The sequence below is a fragment of the Phyllostomus hastatus genome, unplaced genomic scaffold (genome assembly GCF_019186645.2).
Source record: "Phyllostomus hastatus isolate PE091 unplaced genomic scaffold, TTU_PhHast_1.1 phas_scaffold_501, whole genome shotgun sequence".
Taxonomy (NCBI): domain Eukaryota; kingdom Metazoa; phylum Chordata; class Mammalia; order Chiroptera; family Phyllostomidae; genus Phyllostomus; species Phyllostomus hastatus.
Window position 1 is genome coordinate 36,174,497 of NW_025334033.1, and position 18,502 is coordinate 36,192,998.

Below are 18,502 nucleotides of genomic sequence, written 5' to 3' on the forward strand. Positions count from 1 at the left end.
GCCTTCCCCTTCGCCAAGGCCTTTGCCTGCAGCACTTTCTCCCAGGACCCTCATGCCCAGGCTCCCGTGGGTTCCTGCCCCAGTGTCACCCCTCCGAGAGCCTCCCCTCACACACCTCAGCCTCTGGAACAATGACTGTGCATCTCGCGGTGGGAGGCAGACTCTCTGAGGGACCCTGAAGGCTTTCCCATCGTACCCCCCTGCCTAGCCCAGTGCCTGGCACGCAGGGGCTCACTTATTAATCTAACAAAGAAGCATAGGACATGAAAACAGACACTGACCTGCAATTTACGAAAGTCAATACCATCACAACTGTCTGGTGAGGCAGGTACGAGTGTTATCTTCATTTTATACCCAGGGAAACTGAGGCATGGAGAGGTTAAGTCATTTACCCAAGGTCACATGGTAGTGTCGGAATTTGAGCCCAACACCCACCCTAGAGTCTGTGCTTTTACCGCTACCCTGTGATCCTGTGTGGGGGACTGAATGATGGCATGAGGGTCAGGTTCCTCTGTTTGAAACCAGTGGCACTCAGGACAAGAAGCCACCGTCTGACCCAACTCTGTCATGCAGCTGGAGTGTGTGAGTGTGAACTGTAGAAATGCAGGAAATGGACCAAAATCATTCCAGTAATCATCCCTAGGTGGTGGGGGTTTTCAGGTGATGTGTACTTTCCTCATTATACCTCTCTGTGTATTCCAAGTTTTCTGCCTGGGCTAATATTAGAATGATCACATTAATATGGTTGGTTTTCCAGAGAACGTCACGGTGAAGGGGCGGTTAGTCCTGTCTGGGAACCACCGGGGCGGGCAGGGAAGGCATCGGAGTTGGGTTCCCTGACCCTAACAGAGGTCTTCTCCCTCTGACCGTCCAGGACATCATCGAGGGGGGCAACCTCCGCATCCCGCTCCAGGAGCTGCACCAGATGATCCTGACCCCCATCAAGGCCTACAGCTCCCCAAGCGCCACCCCCGAGGCTCGCCTCCGGGAGCCCCAGGCCCCGCACCCGCACCCGCCCTCGCTCATGGGCCCCGAGAGCCAGAGCCCCGACTGCAAGGACAGTGTTGCGGCCACCGGTGCCACCGCCACCACCTCCCCCGGGGCCAGCGGTGGGCTCCAGCCACACCAGCTGAGCAGCTGTGATGGGGAGATGGCTGTCGCACCCCTGCCGGAGGGGGACCTGCCCGGGCAGTTCACCCGTGTCATGGGGAAAGGTAGAGCCTGACTCCCCACCTCCCCCTTCTCTTCTCTCAGCGCCGCTAACCGGAGCTGCCAGTCCCGAGGGGCTGCCCCGGGCGCTGGGTGGCCCGCCCGCCCTGGGTCCATGTCATTAGCCCACTGCACAGATGAGGAAGTGTGGCCCTAGGGGGCGAAGGTATTTGGTTCGGAACTCAGGTCTCTCCCACCCCCCAGGCCAGGGCTGCACCCCGCTGGAAGAGCGCTCACTGGGCCTTGGGCCCTCAGGCTACAGCAGCAGTTTTCAACCTTTTTCATCTCCTGGCACATATAAACCTATTACTGAAATTCTACTGCACACCAAAAAATATTTTTTTGATGATATGACAAAAAACATAGGTGTGCTTTTGATTCATTCACACCAGACGGCTATTGCTGTATTGGCTGTTGTCACTTTTTTATTTGACAGTCTAAAGGAAAAGAGGTCAGTGCCCCTGACTAAATAGTCAGGTGCCACGTTTTAAAAATGGTCACAGCACGCCAGTTGAAAATCACCGGGCCAAAGTCAGCCTGGACCACGCATGGACCACAGCCACGCCGTGCCATGCCCGAGTCTCCAGGGCAGGGCAGGACTCACACACGCCCCTTTGGGTCAGAGCACACCTCCCACCTGACAACACTGGGCCTCCCCTGGGCCCAGGTCCTGGTGCACATGTATAAATGCGAGTATCACTTTGAGAAGTAACCCTCCAATGGTGGAGGAGCAGGCTTCCCGTTCATGAGCACACCCACACACCTCACATCCTAAAGCACTGGCCGGCTTGATTCCACCAAATGAGGGGCACAGTTCATTCATAAAACCATGGAGACTGCTCTCTGATAACGTCGATGGTCTTTGATGCCTTTGAGTTCCCTCTCAAAAGGAGCCCCTTTCAAAGATAGAGCTCAGGACACTGCTGCGTTCTTCCTCTCCCAGAGTGTCTGTCTCGGGAAGGACTGCAGAAGGCTTAATATAGAATGGTATGCCTGGAATTAATCAAAGGGGCTTCTCGAGGCGAGGGCTCCCGTGGTGACCGAGGCTTTGACTTCACTGGAATGAGGAGCCTCCTGGCCCTCTTTGTGAGCCTTACATAAAGCCACTGGCACACATCCCTCTCGGAGTATTAGTCCTGAGAGGAAAGCAGAGGCAGGTCACCAGGTCAGGATGGGTGTGCATTTTTCTAATTCGTCTTCCTTTTTTTTTTTTTTTTCCACAGTGTGCACACAGCTCTTGGTCTCCAGACCTGATGAGGAAAATATAAGTTCCTATTTGCAGCTCATAGACAAGTGTCTGATTCATGAGGTGAGTTGGTACAGTTTTCACAAAGCTTTTTTTCTCATTGCTTAGACGGGGTTCTCAGCGTTTCTGTGATGGGATCATTTGGGTCTCCGCCAACTTGTTTCTGTGGGGTAGCTGTCACATAGCTCCGCCGTGGTGGCCTCAAACCTAAACACAGCTTGTATATTACTTGGGTGACCAAAAACTCATCTAGACTGAGCTCTGGTGTGAGGGAGAAGGCTGGAGACAAGCTTCCGACTCTGAAGTCCTCTTTGAGGGGTCGAGGCTGGGGCGTGGTTAGCGCACAGCCTTGCACCTGGCCCTTGACCTTTTCAAGTCTTGCAGAAGTTTTGTTTTGAAACACTTTTGGCTCCAGGGAACCTGAGGGAGGGGTGGAGAAGGAACGTGCAGAAGAAATAATGTGTGTGTGTTATGTGTTTTCATGGCCATTCTTCCGCGTGTGGATTTGTGAGTTCTATGGGAATCGTAATTCGCCATACGCCCTTCTGAAGGGTAACTGAGGCAGGCTGGAGCCAGGCCTGCCCGACTCGCAAAGCTAGTGCAGCCTTCATCACCAAGCGAGGCCGGTACTGGTCTCAGCTGCCCCGAGTGACCTGTGGGAACAGGTGGTTGTGCCTCAGACCCATGACCCCAACGGCTTCTTTGGCAATCCTCCTCCAAAGAGTCACAGAGACAAAGTCTAGGCCTTAGGAAACTTAGGACTGGGTAAATCTAGGGCACTGAGGTCCTTCTGTGGGATATTGACATGAACATAAGATGGTAAAGGCCTCCACGTCTCCTTTCCTTTGCCATGGTGGCAGCCAGAACCCTGGGAGTCCAGTGGGCCCAGTTTAGGAGGTACCCAGGGCAGCGGTCTCGCCCCCACCACCCTCCCGCTGCTGTGGGCAGTTCTCCGGGGCCCCCACCTCCGAGGCCTGGCTCCGCCCCTCCTCACTGCAGGTGTACCGTCTCCCTCTGGGCTTCCACCCCAGCCACGCCTCCTCTGCCCCCTACCCTCTCGTTTCTGCAATTTTATCTCACAGCGGCATCAGCTCTTGTGTGCGCCTCTCCCCAACTCCAACTCAACCTTTTTCTGTTTCCAGTCCTGCCCCTGCTCTTGTTTTGACCAGCAGAAAGCCACAGAAAGAAGAGCACATTGACAAATTTTAGAACTCATTCATTCCATAGATACTTATTAAGCGCCCTGGCCCTGGCTAGGCAGCTTACGTTGTGACAGGCAATCACATACATGATGATAAAGCCTCTGATGAGGCCCTCCCGGTGTGCCTACAGCCTGGACGAGGAGTGCTGGGCACCTACCAGAGGCAAAAACAGGCGCCTCCTCGAAGGGAAACCACCCCTAAGCTAGCCCTGAAAGGCGAGCTGAGTCTCAGTGGCAGGGACTAAGGAAGGACGCAGAGGAGTGCTCCCGGCAGAGAGGGCAGCGCTGGGGGTTCTGTGTGTTGTTAGGGGAGGACCGTCAAGGTGGATTTCCAGAGGCATGATAAAGGGAGCCTTTAAACTTCTGAAAAGACAAACAAGGTCCCTGCTTCCTCTCCCACGCTCACTCTCAGCATTGAGCTTTTAAGATATAGGAGGGCAAGTGACCCCACCTGGTGTCAAGTCTGCTGATCCCATGAGCCAAAGCAGCGAGTCCTCCAGCTACCTCGTTGGTCTGCACCAGCCCCGAAGCTGCAGCCTGATTCTTCTCCCTGTCCTGCCTCGTCATGCCCTCCGTTGGCATCCCGGCTCTTCTGTCTGCTTCTTTCCACTTTTCCTCCCCGATTGCCCAAGTGATTCAATGCAAAGATGGTACTGTGTGGGTTCATCTGCCGGCAGGAGGCCCCGTTGCCGCAGGGGGGCCTCTCGGTAACCGGAGTCACGGGCAGAAAGGGGCTTGGGCCGGGTCTGCTTGCCTGAACTGCTGTCAGGATAGGGGGGCCTGCACTCTGCTTTGGAAAGGAAAATGTTGTTCAAACCTCTTTATTATTTCAGTTCAGAAAGAGGAAACACGTCTGAATAATTTTCCACAGCCTCGGGTTATTCTGCGTGTGCAGAACACACCCTCCCTGTGAGGCCCTCGGAGGCGCAGTCTGCATCCGCGCTGGAGGTCAGCCTGGGCCCCAGAGACAGGGCTCCCTTTCACAGCCGCCTGGAAGGCGAGCGTGTTGACACTTCCACGGTGCCTGCCTTCCTCCCCGGGGATGAGGGGACTGGCTCCCCAGTGTAGTCAAAGGAAAGACAGGACAGTTCTGAATTCTGTATCTGAGACCAATCATTTCGTCTCATGGATTGTAACCCCAGGAGTCTTGCCTCCTCGCTGCCTTGAGAAGGTTCTAGGAAGATGATTTCTTGTCCCCTTGATGAAGCTTTTAATCCAGCCACAAAAGCCACGGGACACATCTTCCTCCAGACAGACATATTGGTCTGGGCCCGACAGGGAGAGAAGATTCAGTAGTGGCTGCCTGGTTATGTCTGGGCGGTCTGTAGTGTGGAGTCTTCCTTCCCCTCCAGCCCAACCCAGAGCTGCCAGCGGAGGAGCTGAGGTGTAGCACCGGCCACCCCAGCCAATGGCAACAGCAGTGCAGGCATGCATGCACAGGAGCCAGCTTTCAGAAACCCCTCTGAGCCAGCCATGACCTCGCTCCTCTCTGTGCCTCCCAGCTGCAGCTTCCAGGATGGAGGAAAACCACACTCACTCGGCACGGCTGAGGGGCTTGCTCCTGACTGCAACCGGAGCTGAGTGAGCCTGGTGCCCCTGTGCTGGGTGAATGATCTGACCTCTCTGTGGAGGTGTCTACATTTCCATCTTTTTGGATGCTCTTTGCCACCACGGGAGATGTCATGTATGAACTGATGTTCATACGTGGAAACTCTTTAAACGCACATCTATAAAGGGAAACTTTGTCACTTGAAACTCAGGCTGTCCTTCAGGCTGGCTGCAGACCAGCTCAGTACTCTAGTTTTGAGACCTTGAACTCATTTGCTGGGGGCTAAGGTACCTGTTGAACACGGACTGTGATGAACCCTCATATACCACCACCAAAGGGCTGGTCTGTGCCACTGAAAAGGTCGGGTTAGAGTATCTGTGAGCAGCATGTATTGAATCATTGCTAAGAGCCAGGCATGTGCTACATATTCTAAGTGCTTTTCAGGTGTTAGCTTATTTAAACCTGACAGTGGCTCTTTGAGAGGGATGTTACTATGCTCAGTTTTTGGAAGAAACAGTCTTGGGTAGAGAGACTCATGTGAGGGTGTGTGGGGCTCACTCCCTGCCACATGCATCTGGGGCCTTTCTCTGACCCACTGGTCTGGACCCTCCTCCTCAAGCCATCTTGGCCACGGCACCTGCACCTTGTGTCCTCACTTAATACTGGGCTGGATAAAGCTAGTCAGCAGCAAAATCTACCCTTCCCTGTATTAATCCAGCAGAAGGGTTTGCCTTTTGCTGTTTTCAGAGGTGCTCAAGTGCATCTGGACACTCACCAAGCATCACCAACAAATGAGAGAGACCCTGGAGGAGAACCACGTCCTAACCTTTTGGCCATGAGGCCATCCGCCACTCACCTTAGAGGGGCTCTGCACTAGGTTTCTTAGCTGGCAGCCCTCCTTGATGAATACCCTCAATGCTGCCTGGCTAAGGTCACCCAGGAGGAAAGGCTTTGCCAGTAAATAACTTTTCTACAATATGACTAACATTTTTTGCTTTTGTTCAGGTAGCTCTCCTGTGTTTAGGTCCTTAAAGATTCAATGTCATTGGGAGAAATTAAGCTGTCATTTTTTTTCTCTGTTTCAGGAATCTATTACCTTCATGGAATATAGTCATGTAGTCTGTTATTCTAAGTAATAGTTTATTGCTACTTAAATTTCACGCTTTATTGACAAAACTACTTAGGCGTGTTCTTTCCATCATTGTTAATGCTCATCTGTCAAATCTGACGGATTTCCCACAGTGTGTGGACCACAGTTCCGCATGCCCGGCAGGAGATTCCTATGCTGTGTGTGCGTCCCTCACCCTCTAGAACACTCCATGACCAAGTCCTTTGGGCAGTAGGATTACCGGGACACTTGCTGCCAACGTAGCCTCCCCGAGTCCCCTCCAGATCTGTGAAGGCGGGCTCTGGGCGTGGAGGACGGGGCCCCGGAACCTGCGTGCTGACATGTCTTCGGGGAAGTCTATAGACGGTGAATTTGAGAGTCTCCGCCCTGGAGACACAAAGCCCCTGAAAGTCCTTTCCTGGGCCACGGTGCCCACAACAGGAGACGTGGTGTACGTGACAGTGTATTTATTACAGGGCGGTAGGCAAAACATCCCCAAACACCAATTTTACTAGAAAAGACATGAGGGGTCATGAGATCTACCCATCTTCCGAAACGTTAGACGAAGTTCAGGTTTGGACGCGCACTGGGGTTTTGGTAGGGCACAGGGTCCCTTAACCAGAGGTTTCTCAGCCGAGCCCTGAAACGCAGAGACGACATACTCCATTCTCTAAAGCCCAGCTAACCACTCAGGGTGTCCACACACCATCAAGCAAATTGATTTTTGGAGTGGTTTAGCATTTCCATTGATTATGAAAATGCAGGGGGCCTGCAAAAGCCAGCATATTCAACAATCAATTTTGCAATTTATTCTTGGTTAATAAATTGAGTCCAGAGTGGAGTCAGAGGAAAAGGAAGGTGGGTATGGATCTGCCAGAAATGCAACCAAAACTGAGGGTTATCAAAAGCTTAATCCATGTACTTTACCAGGCACCTCCAATGCCAAGTAATTTGAATCTTCCATACAGGCAGCTCACAAATAAAACTGACTGCTGCTTGAACCGGGTTGGAAACAGGTGGGAAAAAGGCAACTGCAGAAACGCCAGTGTTTTCCCCTATTAATTGCATGTTTCTCCCTCTAATGCCAGGCTGCGTCACCCACTAAAAAGTCCTGTTTGTTTTTGCAGGCATTTACAGAGACGCAGAAAAAAAGATTGTTGTCATGGAAACAGCAGGTGCAGAAGCTCTTTCGGTCTTTCCCTCGGAAAACCCTTCTAGACATATCAGGATATCGACAGCAAAGAAAGTATGTTGGGATTTCATTCTTTGCAATGTATGGTGGTTCCAGGTGCCTCCTCGCCTGCCTGGGTTCCTGAGGCAGGACGAGGCAGGGCATTCCTTGTTCACCAGGGTGCCCTGGGGCAAGTTCCAAGTCGCATTCCTTAAACAGGTGGGGTTGGGAAAGGCTGTAGAGGGAAAGCATTCCCAGAGGAAGAGCTGAATGCGATCTTTTGTAACTCAGTTTACATTGTCAAAATGACAGTGTTAGCCCAGATGCAGAGAGTGGGTATGATTTAATGAATGCCAGCAGAATACTTGGCAGTTTTTCCCCAAAAGGGGGCTCTGAAAGGACAAAAATGGATTGTTCTATCGGCACCTTAAGTGGTAGTGTAATTTTTTTCTCTCTTCTAGCTGCAGACAAGCTAATTATAGTTGGTGGCCCAGTGCTAGTCTATTTTGGTCTGAGCTGCAATCTAAGAGTGGAGCAGCACCATTCTTGATTTTTCATAGTACTTCAGCTTCTTGGATGCAGTTAAAAATAAGCCTCATTGTACTTTAGACCCCATTACCTTAATCTGGCTTTAAACTGAGGGATCCAGTTGCATATTAAAGGTGAATGAGAGTGACAAGTCTAGTGGGTTAAGCCTTGAAGAATGACCAGGAGTTTTGGGGAGACAAGGGAACGATGATGCAAACATCCTAAAAAAAAATCAACATTATATTTTACATTTTTTAAAGATGAGCAAATAAATCACAATTTTTTCACCTGCACCTAAAAAGTTCTGAATTCATTTCTCGGTGCATATAGGAAGCTCTATTTGTGTTGTTAAGTCTTTAACACTTATTTGCATCAGTGTGCCTTAAAACATCACTGTTTTATATTATTTAAAGGAGGTAAGGCCAATTGGAAGTTGTGAAAAGTCTTTATTAAAGATTTATGTTAAAATTGAATTATCATATTCCACCATTATTTCTCAAACACATATTTAGCACTATGTGCCAAGCGGTATCCAAGCACTTTAAGAATATTAATGCATTTAATCCTCACAACAACCATATGAGGTGGAGGAGCTACTGTTACCCTGATTTTACAGAGGGGTTGGTAGGCAGTGGCACCCAGGATTCCGACCAGTGAGGCCAGCTCCACAGTCAGCGCTCTTCACCGCTCTGGAGGCCAGGCAGCTCTCTGGCCTTGGGCGCGTGCACAGAAAAGATGGGCAGGTCAAGCAACCCTCTATTTCCCACCCCCTGGCCTCAAGCCCTCCGGGGGTGGCCTTCCTGGATCACCTCTGCACCCGGAAGAAAGGCCAGACCTGCTCGTCAGCCTCCTCCTCTCAGGCTGCCCCTTTCCCAGGCTCACTCTCTCCTTGTAAAAGGCAGCAGGACTTCCCCCAAGGAAGAGGAGGAGGTTCCAGACCCATCTTGCAATGCCAACCCATTGGGAGACAAGTTCTAAAAGGAAGAAAGAATCTGGAAGTTGAAGATGAAGATAGAGCTTTTAAGTTCTTTGCTGCTCCTCCCAGAACTTTCATTCCCTGCCTCTGTCTGCCCTGCCTTGTCCTCGGTTGGCATCAGAGTTCCCATAACCATGACCTCTCTAGAGTGTTACTGTCAAAAGCATGTATTGGGCTAACCCAAGGTTTGCCAGATTAGAGTCCCAGTAGACCTCCTTTTATTGATTAGGTAAGAATGAATGCCATCATTGATTGTAGATGTTCAGCTGGAGGTTGCTAAAGCTCTAGAAAGTAACTTGTTCTCCTAAGTATAACCTCTGGGATCTTTTTATGCTATTAATTTGCTTTGAAGACCTGTTTCTCCAATAATACAAGGTAACTGCAGCCCGGCCCCTGCTTGAATTATCACAAATCCCAGATTAACTGGTTCTTATTCAGTCTTTTCACGCATTTCAAGGTAATGAAATCAGTTGGTTAGATTTCGGAAGGCAGAGAGACACACAGATGGACAGAGCAAGAGAATGAAAACATACCTTTGTCACTTTATTCTCTCCCCAGAAAGAGCAATTATTTCACTAAGCCTAGTGATTTTAGGTAACGTAAGTGTGTACTCTGGTTGTGGGAAGTGGCAGCATTCAGCAGGACTGGCTTTGTAATAACCAGTTAAGGACGCCACAGCCAGGGCCCTACCGGCATTAGAAAGAAGTCCTAGCCAAACTCTCCCCTTCCCCGCCCATTCTATCTCCAGAATGTTCTGGGATTCACCACCACATACCGCCCAGGGAGTCCTAACCTCAGGAGCGCCTAGAGCCCTCATTTCTCTGGTGACCAAATGTCCCACGACAGAACCCTCTACCCACATGATATTGCTTAAGATACATCCTCGCCTTCCCGAAAGGACAAATCATTTTAGCATCATTCATTGACTACTGCACTTTGCATATGAAATAACTTTCTAAAAATCCAACCAAAAAGGAAAATGAGCCAAAAAAAAAAAAAAAAAGAGCCATTCAGACTAAATAAGGAAAAGTCTTAGCAGAATACTGAATCATCTACCAGGTGGCCACAATTCTGACTCCAAAAACCAAAGGCCTCGTTTTCACAGTTAAAAAAAATAAAAAAGCCACCACGGCGTGCTCTCCACCTGTCACTCCGACCGATGGTCCTTCCTCCAGAAGAGGTCTCTGCTGCGGTCACAAGAAATTACTGCTATTCCTCCCGGATCAAATTTCTTCTTTTAAATTGAACATTTTAAACCATTTTGACCTTAGTCAAAGAAGAAAGAGGGGAAGAAAAAGGAGAAAGGAGGAGATAAACAAAGAGACCCAGAACCCGTGAGCGCCCCCTTCTCACCACGCGCAGACGAGCCTGGGCCCCACAGGCCGCTTTCCTGGGCCACAGATGCCTGGAAATGGGCAGACGCGGCCCAGAAGTCCAGTGCAGGCAGCTCCCCGTGGACTTCTCCTCGGCGCTCCCTTTCTCTCCCTAGGAAATGTAGGAATTCTGGGGAGAAGAGAAACATTTTCTGAGATCAACTATGCTGAGGGCTTAGATGCCCCTCCCCCTATGCACACACAACTCTCTCTCTCAGGAAATGACTGTTTTGCAGGACCCCCTCCCCCCTCCCCCACTCCATCACCCTCAACTGGTTCAACTACGTCAGCCCTGTCTCCCGGAGTCTCCTCCTCGCAGGCTTGGTAACAAACCTTCCCTGCACGGCTGGGAAAGCAAGTCTGTTCCATCTTGTGGCCAATGGAGGTAAAGCATTCGGACTTAAACATCAGTGAATGACTAAAGCTGACTCTTCTTGGAAAGAATGTGCTGGTTCCTGAAACCCCGCGGGTTGCTGCGCACCCTCCCAGAACCTGAGGCATGTTAGAGAGGACGCGTTCTTTGGCGATGAGGTCACAGGAGCGATGGGAGCACAGCGTCCCTCCGAGTGCGACGCCAAGGTCTGCGGCAGCCTTTCTGCCTGGGTCCAGGGGAAGCATGGAACCTCGGGGTCTCTCTGCAGGGAGGGCCTAAGGGTCCTACGTCCAGAGTGCCTGCGCACACACCACCTCCATGCTGATATCCCTGCTCTGTACCCAGAGTCAGAACCCCAGACGTGGGGTCACTCCTCCATCTGGAGAGGCATCATGGAGGCAGGGGGTCATTCATTCTTTCATTCATTCCACCTGCGTTTACTGTGCCAGGGGCCCATTCAGTCGTGGGACATGCAGATTGGACGAGGAAAGACACCGTCCTTTTCCTCCCGGAGCTGACATCCTATGGGGCTCTCAGGCCACACTCTCGAATCGGCCACACACAGAAAGGCCGTAGTACGCTAGAAGGATCCCTGCGCCTGGCTGTGCGGCTTTCTTGCTGTGTGGCCTCCTGACAGGCGTGAGAGCCCTGGGTCCTGTGACGCAGCTGGGAAGAAGGCCCAAGAGCGTGTTGATTCAACTTGTGGGCTGCCAGCACTGCCCCCTACCGGCTGTGTGACCTTCGCGAAACGCCCAAGTTCTGTTTTACTTCTCCAGCTGCAAATAGAAGTGGACAGAGTGCCTGCCTCACAGGGTTGTTGCAAGGGTTGAAGAATCCGTGCAAAAGTGCTGTGACGGTATGCGTAATATTCACTCTCACATGTTAGCTGCCGTGTTCGGCACAGCCCTTTCCTGGTCCAGAGCCCAGGGTACCCCAGCAGCCTCCTAACTGTCAAAATGTGAGCAGACCCCAGGAGGCGTCCCACCGGCAGCCGTGGGGGTGAGAAGCCCTGAGGGGGACCCGTGCTCCTCCCGTTCTTCTCTGTTCGCTCCCACAGTCGCGGCTTTGGGCAGTCCAACTCCCTCCCGACGGCCGGCTCTGTGGGCGGTGGCATGGGCAGACGGAACCCCCGCCAGTACCAGATCCCTTCTCGGAACGTCCCTTCCGCCCGGCTCGGCCTCTTGGGCACCAGTGGGTTCGTCAGTTCCACCCAGCGCAACGCCGCGGCCAACCCCACCATCATGAAACAAGGAAGACAGGTTGGTTCTGCCCCAGGGAGCGGGGTGGACCGCCCAGCTCAGCGCCTGAGGCTTCAGGATGTTTCCCCAGATGACCCCAAGGCGAGGGGAGAAAACCAGGAGGGCCAAACCGAGAGACAGCTGTCCCTGTCCTCCGCTGTACCCAGCGTCGTGTGTACTGGCTATCCCCGAGGCGGATCAAGGCCAGGGCTGCACCTGGCCTCAGGGAGGCCTGCTTAGGATGCCCCTGGGACCCCTCTAACTTTGGGGACCCCACACAAGGGGCCTTTAAGGAAGAAATCTAAGACCTGTCTATCATTTGCCTCAACCCTTGACTTGACCCAGCAGGCCTCACCACCTCCCAAATCTGGGTTCCAGAGAAGCCTGAACTTCTAAGGAGCTTTCTTGGCCTTTGCCATGGCCCGGGCTGTGGTGGAGAATCCACAGAAAGCAGAGAGAGGCTGTCAGAGGGAGAGCTGAAACACTCTCAGCCAATCGAGGCCAGGCTGCACAGAGGCTCTCTGTGTGTGAGGTGCAGGCGACCTCTGTCCCTCTCCCTGGGCTCCTCACTCCTCTCTCCCTGCTGCCAGCCCCCACCCCCACCCCCACCCACCCTGCCCAGTGCCTTCCTGCTGTTTGCCCCCAGCCTTGCGAGGCCTTGCAGGCTGGGGCTGGGATTGGCGGGACTCTAGAGGGTCTGAGGTTCTGGGTTGCCTTGAGAAATGTAGGGATGACAGATGGGTTCGAAAACAGGAAAACAGCTCCAGGCAAGACTGGCGGGATTCACTCCCCAGGGAAAGCTGCAGAGAGTCTGAGAAAGCCCCACCTGCCGGCCATGGCGGGCAACCCCAGATCTGTTCAAGGAGGAGTCACCGGTGAGATGCCGGGTAATAATTAACACAAGCTGGGCTGTGCCAGCTCCTTGCCAGCCGGGAGGTTCTTTTTTCTCCCCCTTGTTTCGTAGTAAACTGTAAGAATCTCGAAGAAGAATCAAATGAGAGCCCTGATACAGTTGGTGCTTTTCTTTGCAAATGTTTATAGGCCTCTCCCTCTCCCCCCACCTCTGCCCCCGCCACATTTCCAAGAAAAACAACAGGAGAAACGAAGGCAACAAAAGGATGAAAAGGGTTTGGAGGTGGTGAGGGAGAGAGGTGCCCAGGTCGAACCGTGGTTTAGAGAGGGGCCTGGGATTGGGGGCGGGTGTGTGAGTAGAATGAGCGGAATCTAAATTCCCTCTCTATAAATAAGCAGATGGGCAACGCTGGCCCAAGAGCAAGCCCTTTTCCAGAAGTTAGCAGAGGATTCTCCCCGGGGTATTTGTCTCCTGAATTCCGGCTGGGGCCCTGCCCCCTCCCACTCCCCACCCCCACCCCAGGGTGTCTGGACTAATGGTTCCCCTTTTGTGCTTCTCACTAGAACCTCTGGTTTGCGAACCCCGGGGGCAGCAACAGCATGCCGAGCCGCACCCACAGCTCAGTCCAGAGGACCCGCTCGCTGCCTGTGCACACTTCTCCCCAGAACATGCTGATGTTCCAGCAGCCAGGTGGGGCCTGGAGCTTGATCTCTTACTGTCCTCTCCCCTGACACACAGAGGAGGCCAGGACGCCAAAATAGATGCCCCGGTGAACCCAGCTGGAAAGTGCTTAGCCTTGACTGTCACCGCGCATTCTTACAAGCTTATAGCAGCCTTTCCTTTTTTAAACCGCGCCTTGCCGGCATGGACAGCGGCTGCTTGGCTGGGTGCCAGCACGAGGAGCCCCAGCGTCACTGCAGTCTGGCAGGGACAGTTTTGATAGCAGTCATACTTCTAGGTTGATTAAACCCGAGATACCACTGGAAGGCTTGCAGGGGAGATGGGAGGGGTTCCATGTGCCATGGGGATAGGTGGTGTAGGAGTAAGACAAAGAGAAAATGTGACCATGTTGATGCTAAGGGACCCTCCCTGGTATGGGAGTGCCTCGCAAACACGACTGTGGGACCAGCCACCTTTCCTTTCCTTGGTCAAAGGGCGATGTATACGATCCAAGCCCATCTCACCTCTCACGGTGCCCCCGAAACAGGGCAGCCAGGGTTACGTGCAGCCAACAAGTGCTTGCACCCTTTCTCTATGCAGATCATGACCTCTTAGACTCGAGGAGTAACACGCAGCCACACAAGCCATCACGGCACCTACCTAGATGGCCCTGTGGGCGGGCAAACCGGACATGTGTGCACCCGTGGGAAGTGCCCACCCTGGACTGTAGGTGTGCTCAGTGCAACACGTGCTATAGGAGCTTAAGGAGGGAAGTGTCACTGTGGCCTTGGGTGGGCAAGGAAGCTTCTTGGAATTGGAGCTGAGCTGCAGAGGACAGAGGTGAAGAGGTGGAGAGAGGAAGGTGGCGCTGCAGGCAGACAGAACAGGGGAGCGTGGCTGCAGGGGTGCTGAGGCCACGGCGAGTCCCGGAAGCCACTGATGGGCTGAAGTAGCAGTGGGTAGACCAGGGCAGCTGGGAAGATGGTGCCCGTTGGTGGGGACTCTAATCCAAGGCCAAGGAGTTCGGAGCCTGGCTGCTCTCAATGGGTACTCTATTGAAGATTTTGGGCAGGGAGTCAGGCAGGAGTGTGTCTGGAGGAGTGAAGGGGAGGCAGGATTGGGGGACCGGGGGGAGGGGGCACCGATAAGGAGGAGGAAGAGCATGCCGATGGTGTGGGGCTGCCATGGGGTAATGTGTATCAGGAAAGGGAGGGGCGTCCACGTGGCCCAGGTGCTTGTTTAAAGTTGCTTCTTGACTTCTGGAACTCTTCGTATTTGCCCACTTTTGTTTTAAAGCTTCATTTCTCCATTTGGACACTTGTAGCAATTTTTCTTCCCAGGCAGAAATATCTGATGAAATTCAAGGGTGGTGAAGGCCTTCTCTCTGGGTTATTTAGTCCCAGCCTCTGTTACCATGCAGAATTATGTATAATCCACTCCCAATAACAGAGAATCTGGACAAAGCTTGAGGGCATCCTGGGCACAAGGAGGTCTGTGGCCTTGAATGACTGTCCCACCCGGACCTCAGTCCCAGGACTGCAGCCCAGCCCCCCGGTAGCCTGGCAGGAGCCCTAGCACAGCTGAGCGCTCTCCAGTCCCAGCACACACGAAGCCTTCTCTGTGGCTCGTAACCTCTCTCTCCTTCCCTGCAGCTCTCTTCCAAGCCCTCAGTCTTCCTCTCTGTTCCTGGCTTAACTGGGAAGACCAGGCCCCTGGGAAGAGCTGAGCCTTTCCAGGGAGGAGGACTGTTTAGGCCCATTGCCACGGATCCTCCATGTGCATCTTGGTTTGCCTGTGCTGCTCCATAGCAGTGCCCGCCACTCGTGCTCAGGGCAGCTGCGACTGGAGATCCTTTCCACCCTCTTCCCCATAAGGCCTCTTGTTCCCATAGTTTAAGAATCAAATGATACAGAAGGGAGGGCTTGCAAAGAAAACTGACAGTCCCCCGTGCCTCCCCCTCCAGGCCCACAGTCCCATTTCCCAGAGGCAGCTACTTATACCAGTCTGTTGTCTGTATTCCTGGTAGTTATCTGTAAGTCTCTAATGATGTTCTTTGCATACTGGACCTAGATTCTGAAACCCTTGCGTTTGTATTTTTTTTATTAGCCTCTCACCCAAGCATTACAAACCCACTTCCAGCAAGGCCCTAATGATCCACAGCGTTTCTAATAATGGCCAAGGCATGCAGACAGGGCTGCTCCGCATTTCCCAATTGCAAATGCATGGGTGAGTGCTCAGCAGGGGCCACTCCCAAACCCCGCCCAGCACACTCTGCCCAGGCTATGTGGGGACTGGGTCAGGAAGGGCGAGGCAGGGCACAGCGGTGACCAGGATTCCTCGCCAAAGGGAGCAGAGGCTGCAGAGGGTTCCTGCCATGGACCCAGGAATGCTGTCCCAGCCTCTGCCCAGGGCCCATGTGCATTCCTGCCTTTGCAGATCAGATGCTGGTTTTCAAGACCACGAATCACTGTCAGAACTCTTCCTTCGGCCCGAGGGGTCCTCCTCCTCCTCAGGCAACTTCTGTCACAGCCACAGCCAGGCCCGGACAAAGGCTCACCCTCCAGAGACGGGGTCTCAGAGCCGAGCCAGCCACTGGGTGTCCTGTGCAGATGGGTTTTCTGCTCCAGGAGTCACACCCTGGGCAGCCAACCAGGCATCTAGGGGTGGTGGCCCCGGTAGGACAGGCTGTCAGAGTATCATGTCAGAGCAGCAAGAATCAGGAAGGCAGAAAGTGGCTTTCCTGTGTATACAGCGGCGGTGATACGAACAGAGAATGGAATGGAGACCTGGGACCAAGGCAAAGTTATGTCTCAGAGAACTGTGTTGCAGGCCAACATAGCGGCTTCCTCCTGGCCATTGGATATCTTGGGAGCATCCATTTACACCCTCTGGGCAAACCTTGAAGACTGCAGTGTATTCTAAAGGAGCTTATCTTTATTCTGTTAACTTAGAATAATTCTGTTAAGATAATGGAAGACCTTAAATATCTCCAAAGACTACAGTAAAGGTTGGGGGCTAGACCCAGCCCGAGTTGTGCGTCAGCCGATCGGTCGCCTCGCTTGGATTTGTAAGGTGTTTCCTGCTGTCCCGGATCTACAGCACCCGTGGCCCTTTGGAAGCCACGTCAGGGTGGTTTTTCACTTTATTCCCACACAGACAGGTTCTAGATGTCTCCCAGGACGAGCCAGGAGAATCACGGGTGACCGGTCTCTCTCGCAGGCGTCGGGGGCTTGTCCTCGGAAGTGAGGAAGATGGGGTCTGATGACCCCGCCCCCCCTGGGAGGTGACTCAAGCTCCGGACCAGTGTGGCTCTAGCCTGATGAGAGTCGCCACCTTTCTCCGAGAGGCAGCGTGTTTTCCCAACTGAAAAACCAGTTTGGAAACTGCTTGCAGGATGATGTCTTATCTTGGAAGCAGATCTGTTCCTGCTGACCTGACTCAGCCACCCTCGGGGTCCAGCCCCTGAGCGACACTGGGAAGCTGGAGGCCCCTCCTCACCTGGAGGGCCTAAGAGACCAAGGGAGGGAAGGCCAGAAGCAGGCGCCCAAGGGAAAGCATGGGGGAGGACAAACTGCCCGCCTCACCTGGCTGCATTCTGGGGACCCATTTCTTCGCTTGCACGAAACCACACACACACAACCCTTGGGGCTGGACCTCCCCCGCCCCCATGTAAGGTGGATCAGGCAGCACCTTCCACGACAGCATTTCATGGGTGGCATTCCTGTTCATGGCACGGCTCCCCTAGGCACAAGCTTATGCTTAGGATTCTTCCACCATTAGAATGCCACATGCCTAGGTCTGTCACCTTTTGTTTCTTCCTTCCTGTGAGTGAGTTTTCCCAATTCCTTTCCGGGAACTGCCTTTGGGAAGAGTGGGAACAGGAGTGTGCCTCAGAGCCCTGGGTCTACAAGCGGGGAAGGCAAGGGCTGCCATGCGGAGGCGGAGGCTAGAGTCGGGACCCACATGAAGTACCTAGTAAATATTTGTCCCCTGCCTTCCAATGAGCAAGGCAAATGGCCCTGCTCGGGGAGGTTGGTAAATGAGTCCATTCTATCACAGCCAAGAACCCAGCTGGGCCTAAAGAGACCAACCTGAGGCAAGGTGATAAAATACTGTCTTCCTTGTGCCATATTCTACTCATCACTATTCGGTGATACTGCGGGTCCCAGGGGATTGCCACAGCACCTCCTTCTGCAGTTTTAGGAATGAGGCCACCAGAGAAAAGCCTCAGTCCCCATAACAGATTCAGGGGTGCGACTCATTTGTTACGCTGTTCCTCTTTCCCCTGCCGTGACTTCTCTGTCACTGCCAGCTTACCTGCCACTCTGATGTTGTTCGCTGCTCACACTGATCTCTTCGCCTTTTGTTACCGTCCTGCCCCCTTTCTTCTTGGTTCCTGGGTCTGTCGCCCTTTCTTCCTTGCCTGCCCCCACCCATCAGTCCAAGCCCCACATCCCGTCCCCTGTCCCTTCCTCCTCAGCCCGTCTTTCCAGATGTATCTCCTTCCCGCTGGAAGGAGACCCTGCCTCTCGCTTCACCACACCTCCAAGGCCTTCCTAGTTATCCAACAGAGTGGCCTCTGCTGTCTTTGGCAAAGGGGGATTCTAAAGGTTTTTTTCCTAAAATGCCCAACCTGTCTCTTTTTCTAAAATCCTAAAGAAACTGGCCTCCCACCTCGGCTTCAATGCTTTGAAAGAGATGCAGAATTGCACCTCGGGGGCCGCAGACAGAAAACCCTGCAGGGATGTCCAGTTTCTGCCGAGGAAAAGCCACCTGCCCTCCAGGCCCCAATGCACCCTGCAGCAGCCCTTCATTAGGGATGGGCAGCCCCACTGCCTTCTAGAATCTTCTTGACCCTGGACCTAAGCACTAGGCAATATACTTGTGGGACTTCTGCAAAAGCACAAAGAAGACCCAAGTCAGCCTAGACCCTGGGCATCTTAGAGCTGGAGAGCCTCACTCAATACTGGAATGACCTGACCAGGAAGGGAAGAATTTCTAGTTTTCAGAGATGGCG

General features: G+C 53.0%; 1 protein-coding gene across 3 annotated transcripts in view; it reads left to right on the forward strand.

The window, feature by feature from the left end:
- Positions 1–18,502, forward strand: part of SAMD4A (sterile alpha motif domain containing 4A) — a 200,673-nt gene that overhangs the window by 169,547 nt on the left and 12,624 nt on the right. For all 3 annotated transcript variants that reach the window (XM_045822366.1, XM_045822365.1, XM_045822367.1), the window contains 5 exons: positions 875–1,214; positions 2,433–2,518; positions 7,441–7,559; positions 11,792–11,993; positions 13,389–13,515. In XM_045822366.1, coding sequence (XP_045678322.1) covers positions 875–1,214; positions 2,433–2,518; positions 7,441–7,559; positions 11,792–11,993; positions 13,389–13,515 — 874 coding nt within the window. The remainder of the gene's footprint in view (positions 1–874; positions 1,215–2,432; positions 2,519–7,440; positions 7,560–11,791; positions 11,994–13,388; positions 13,516–18,502) is intronic.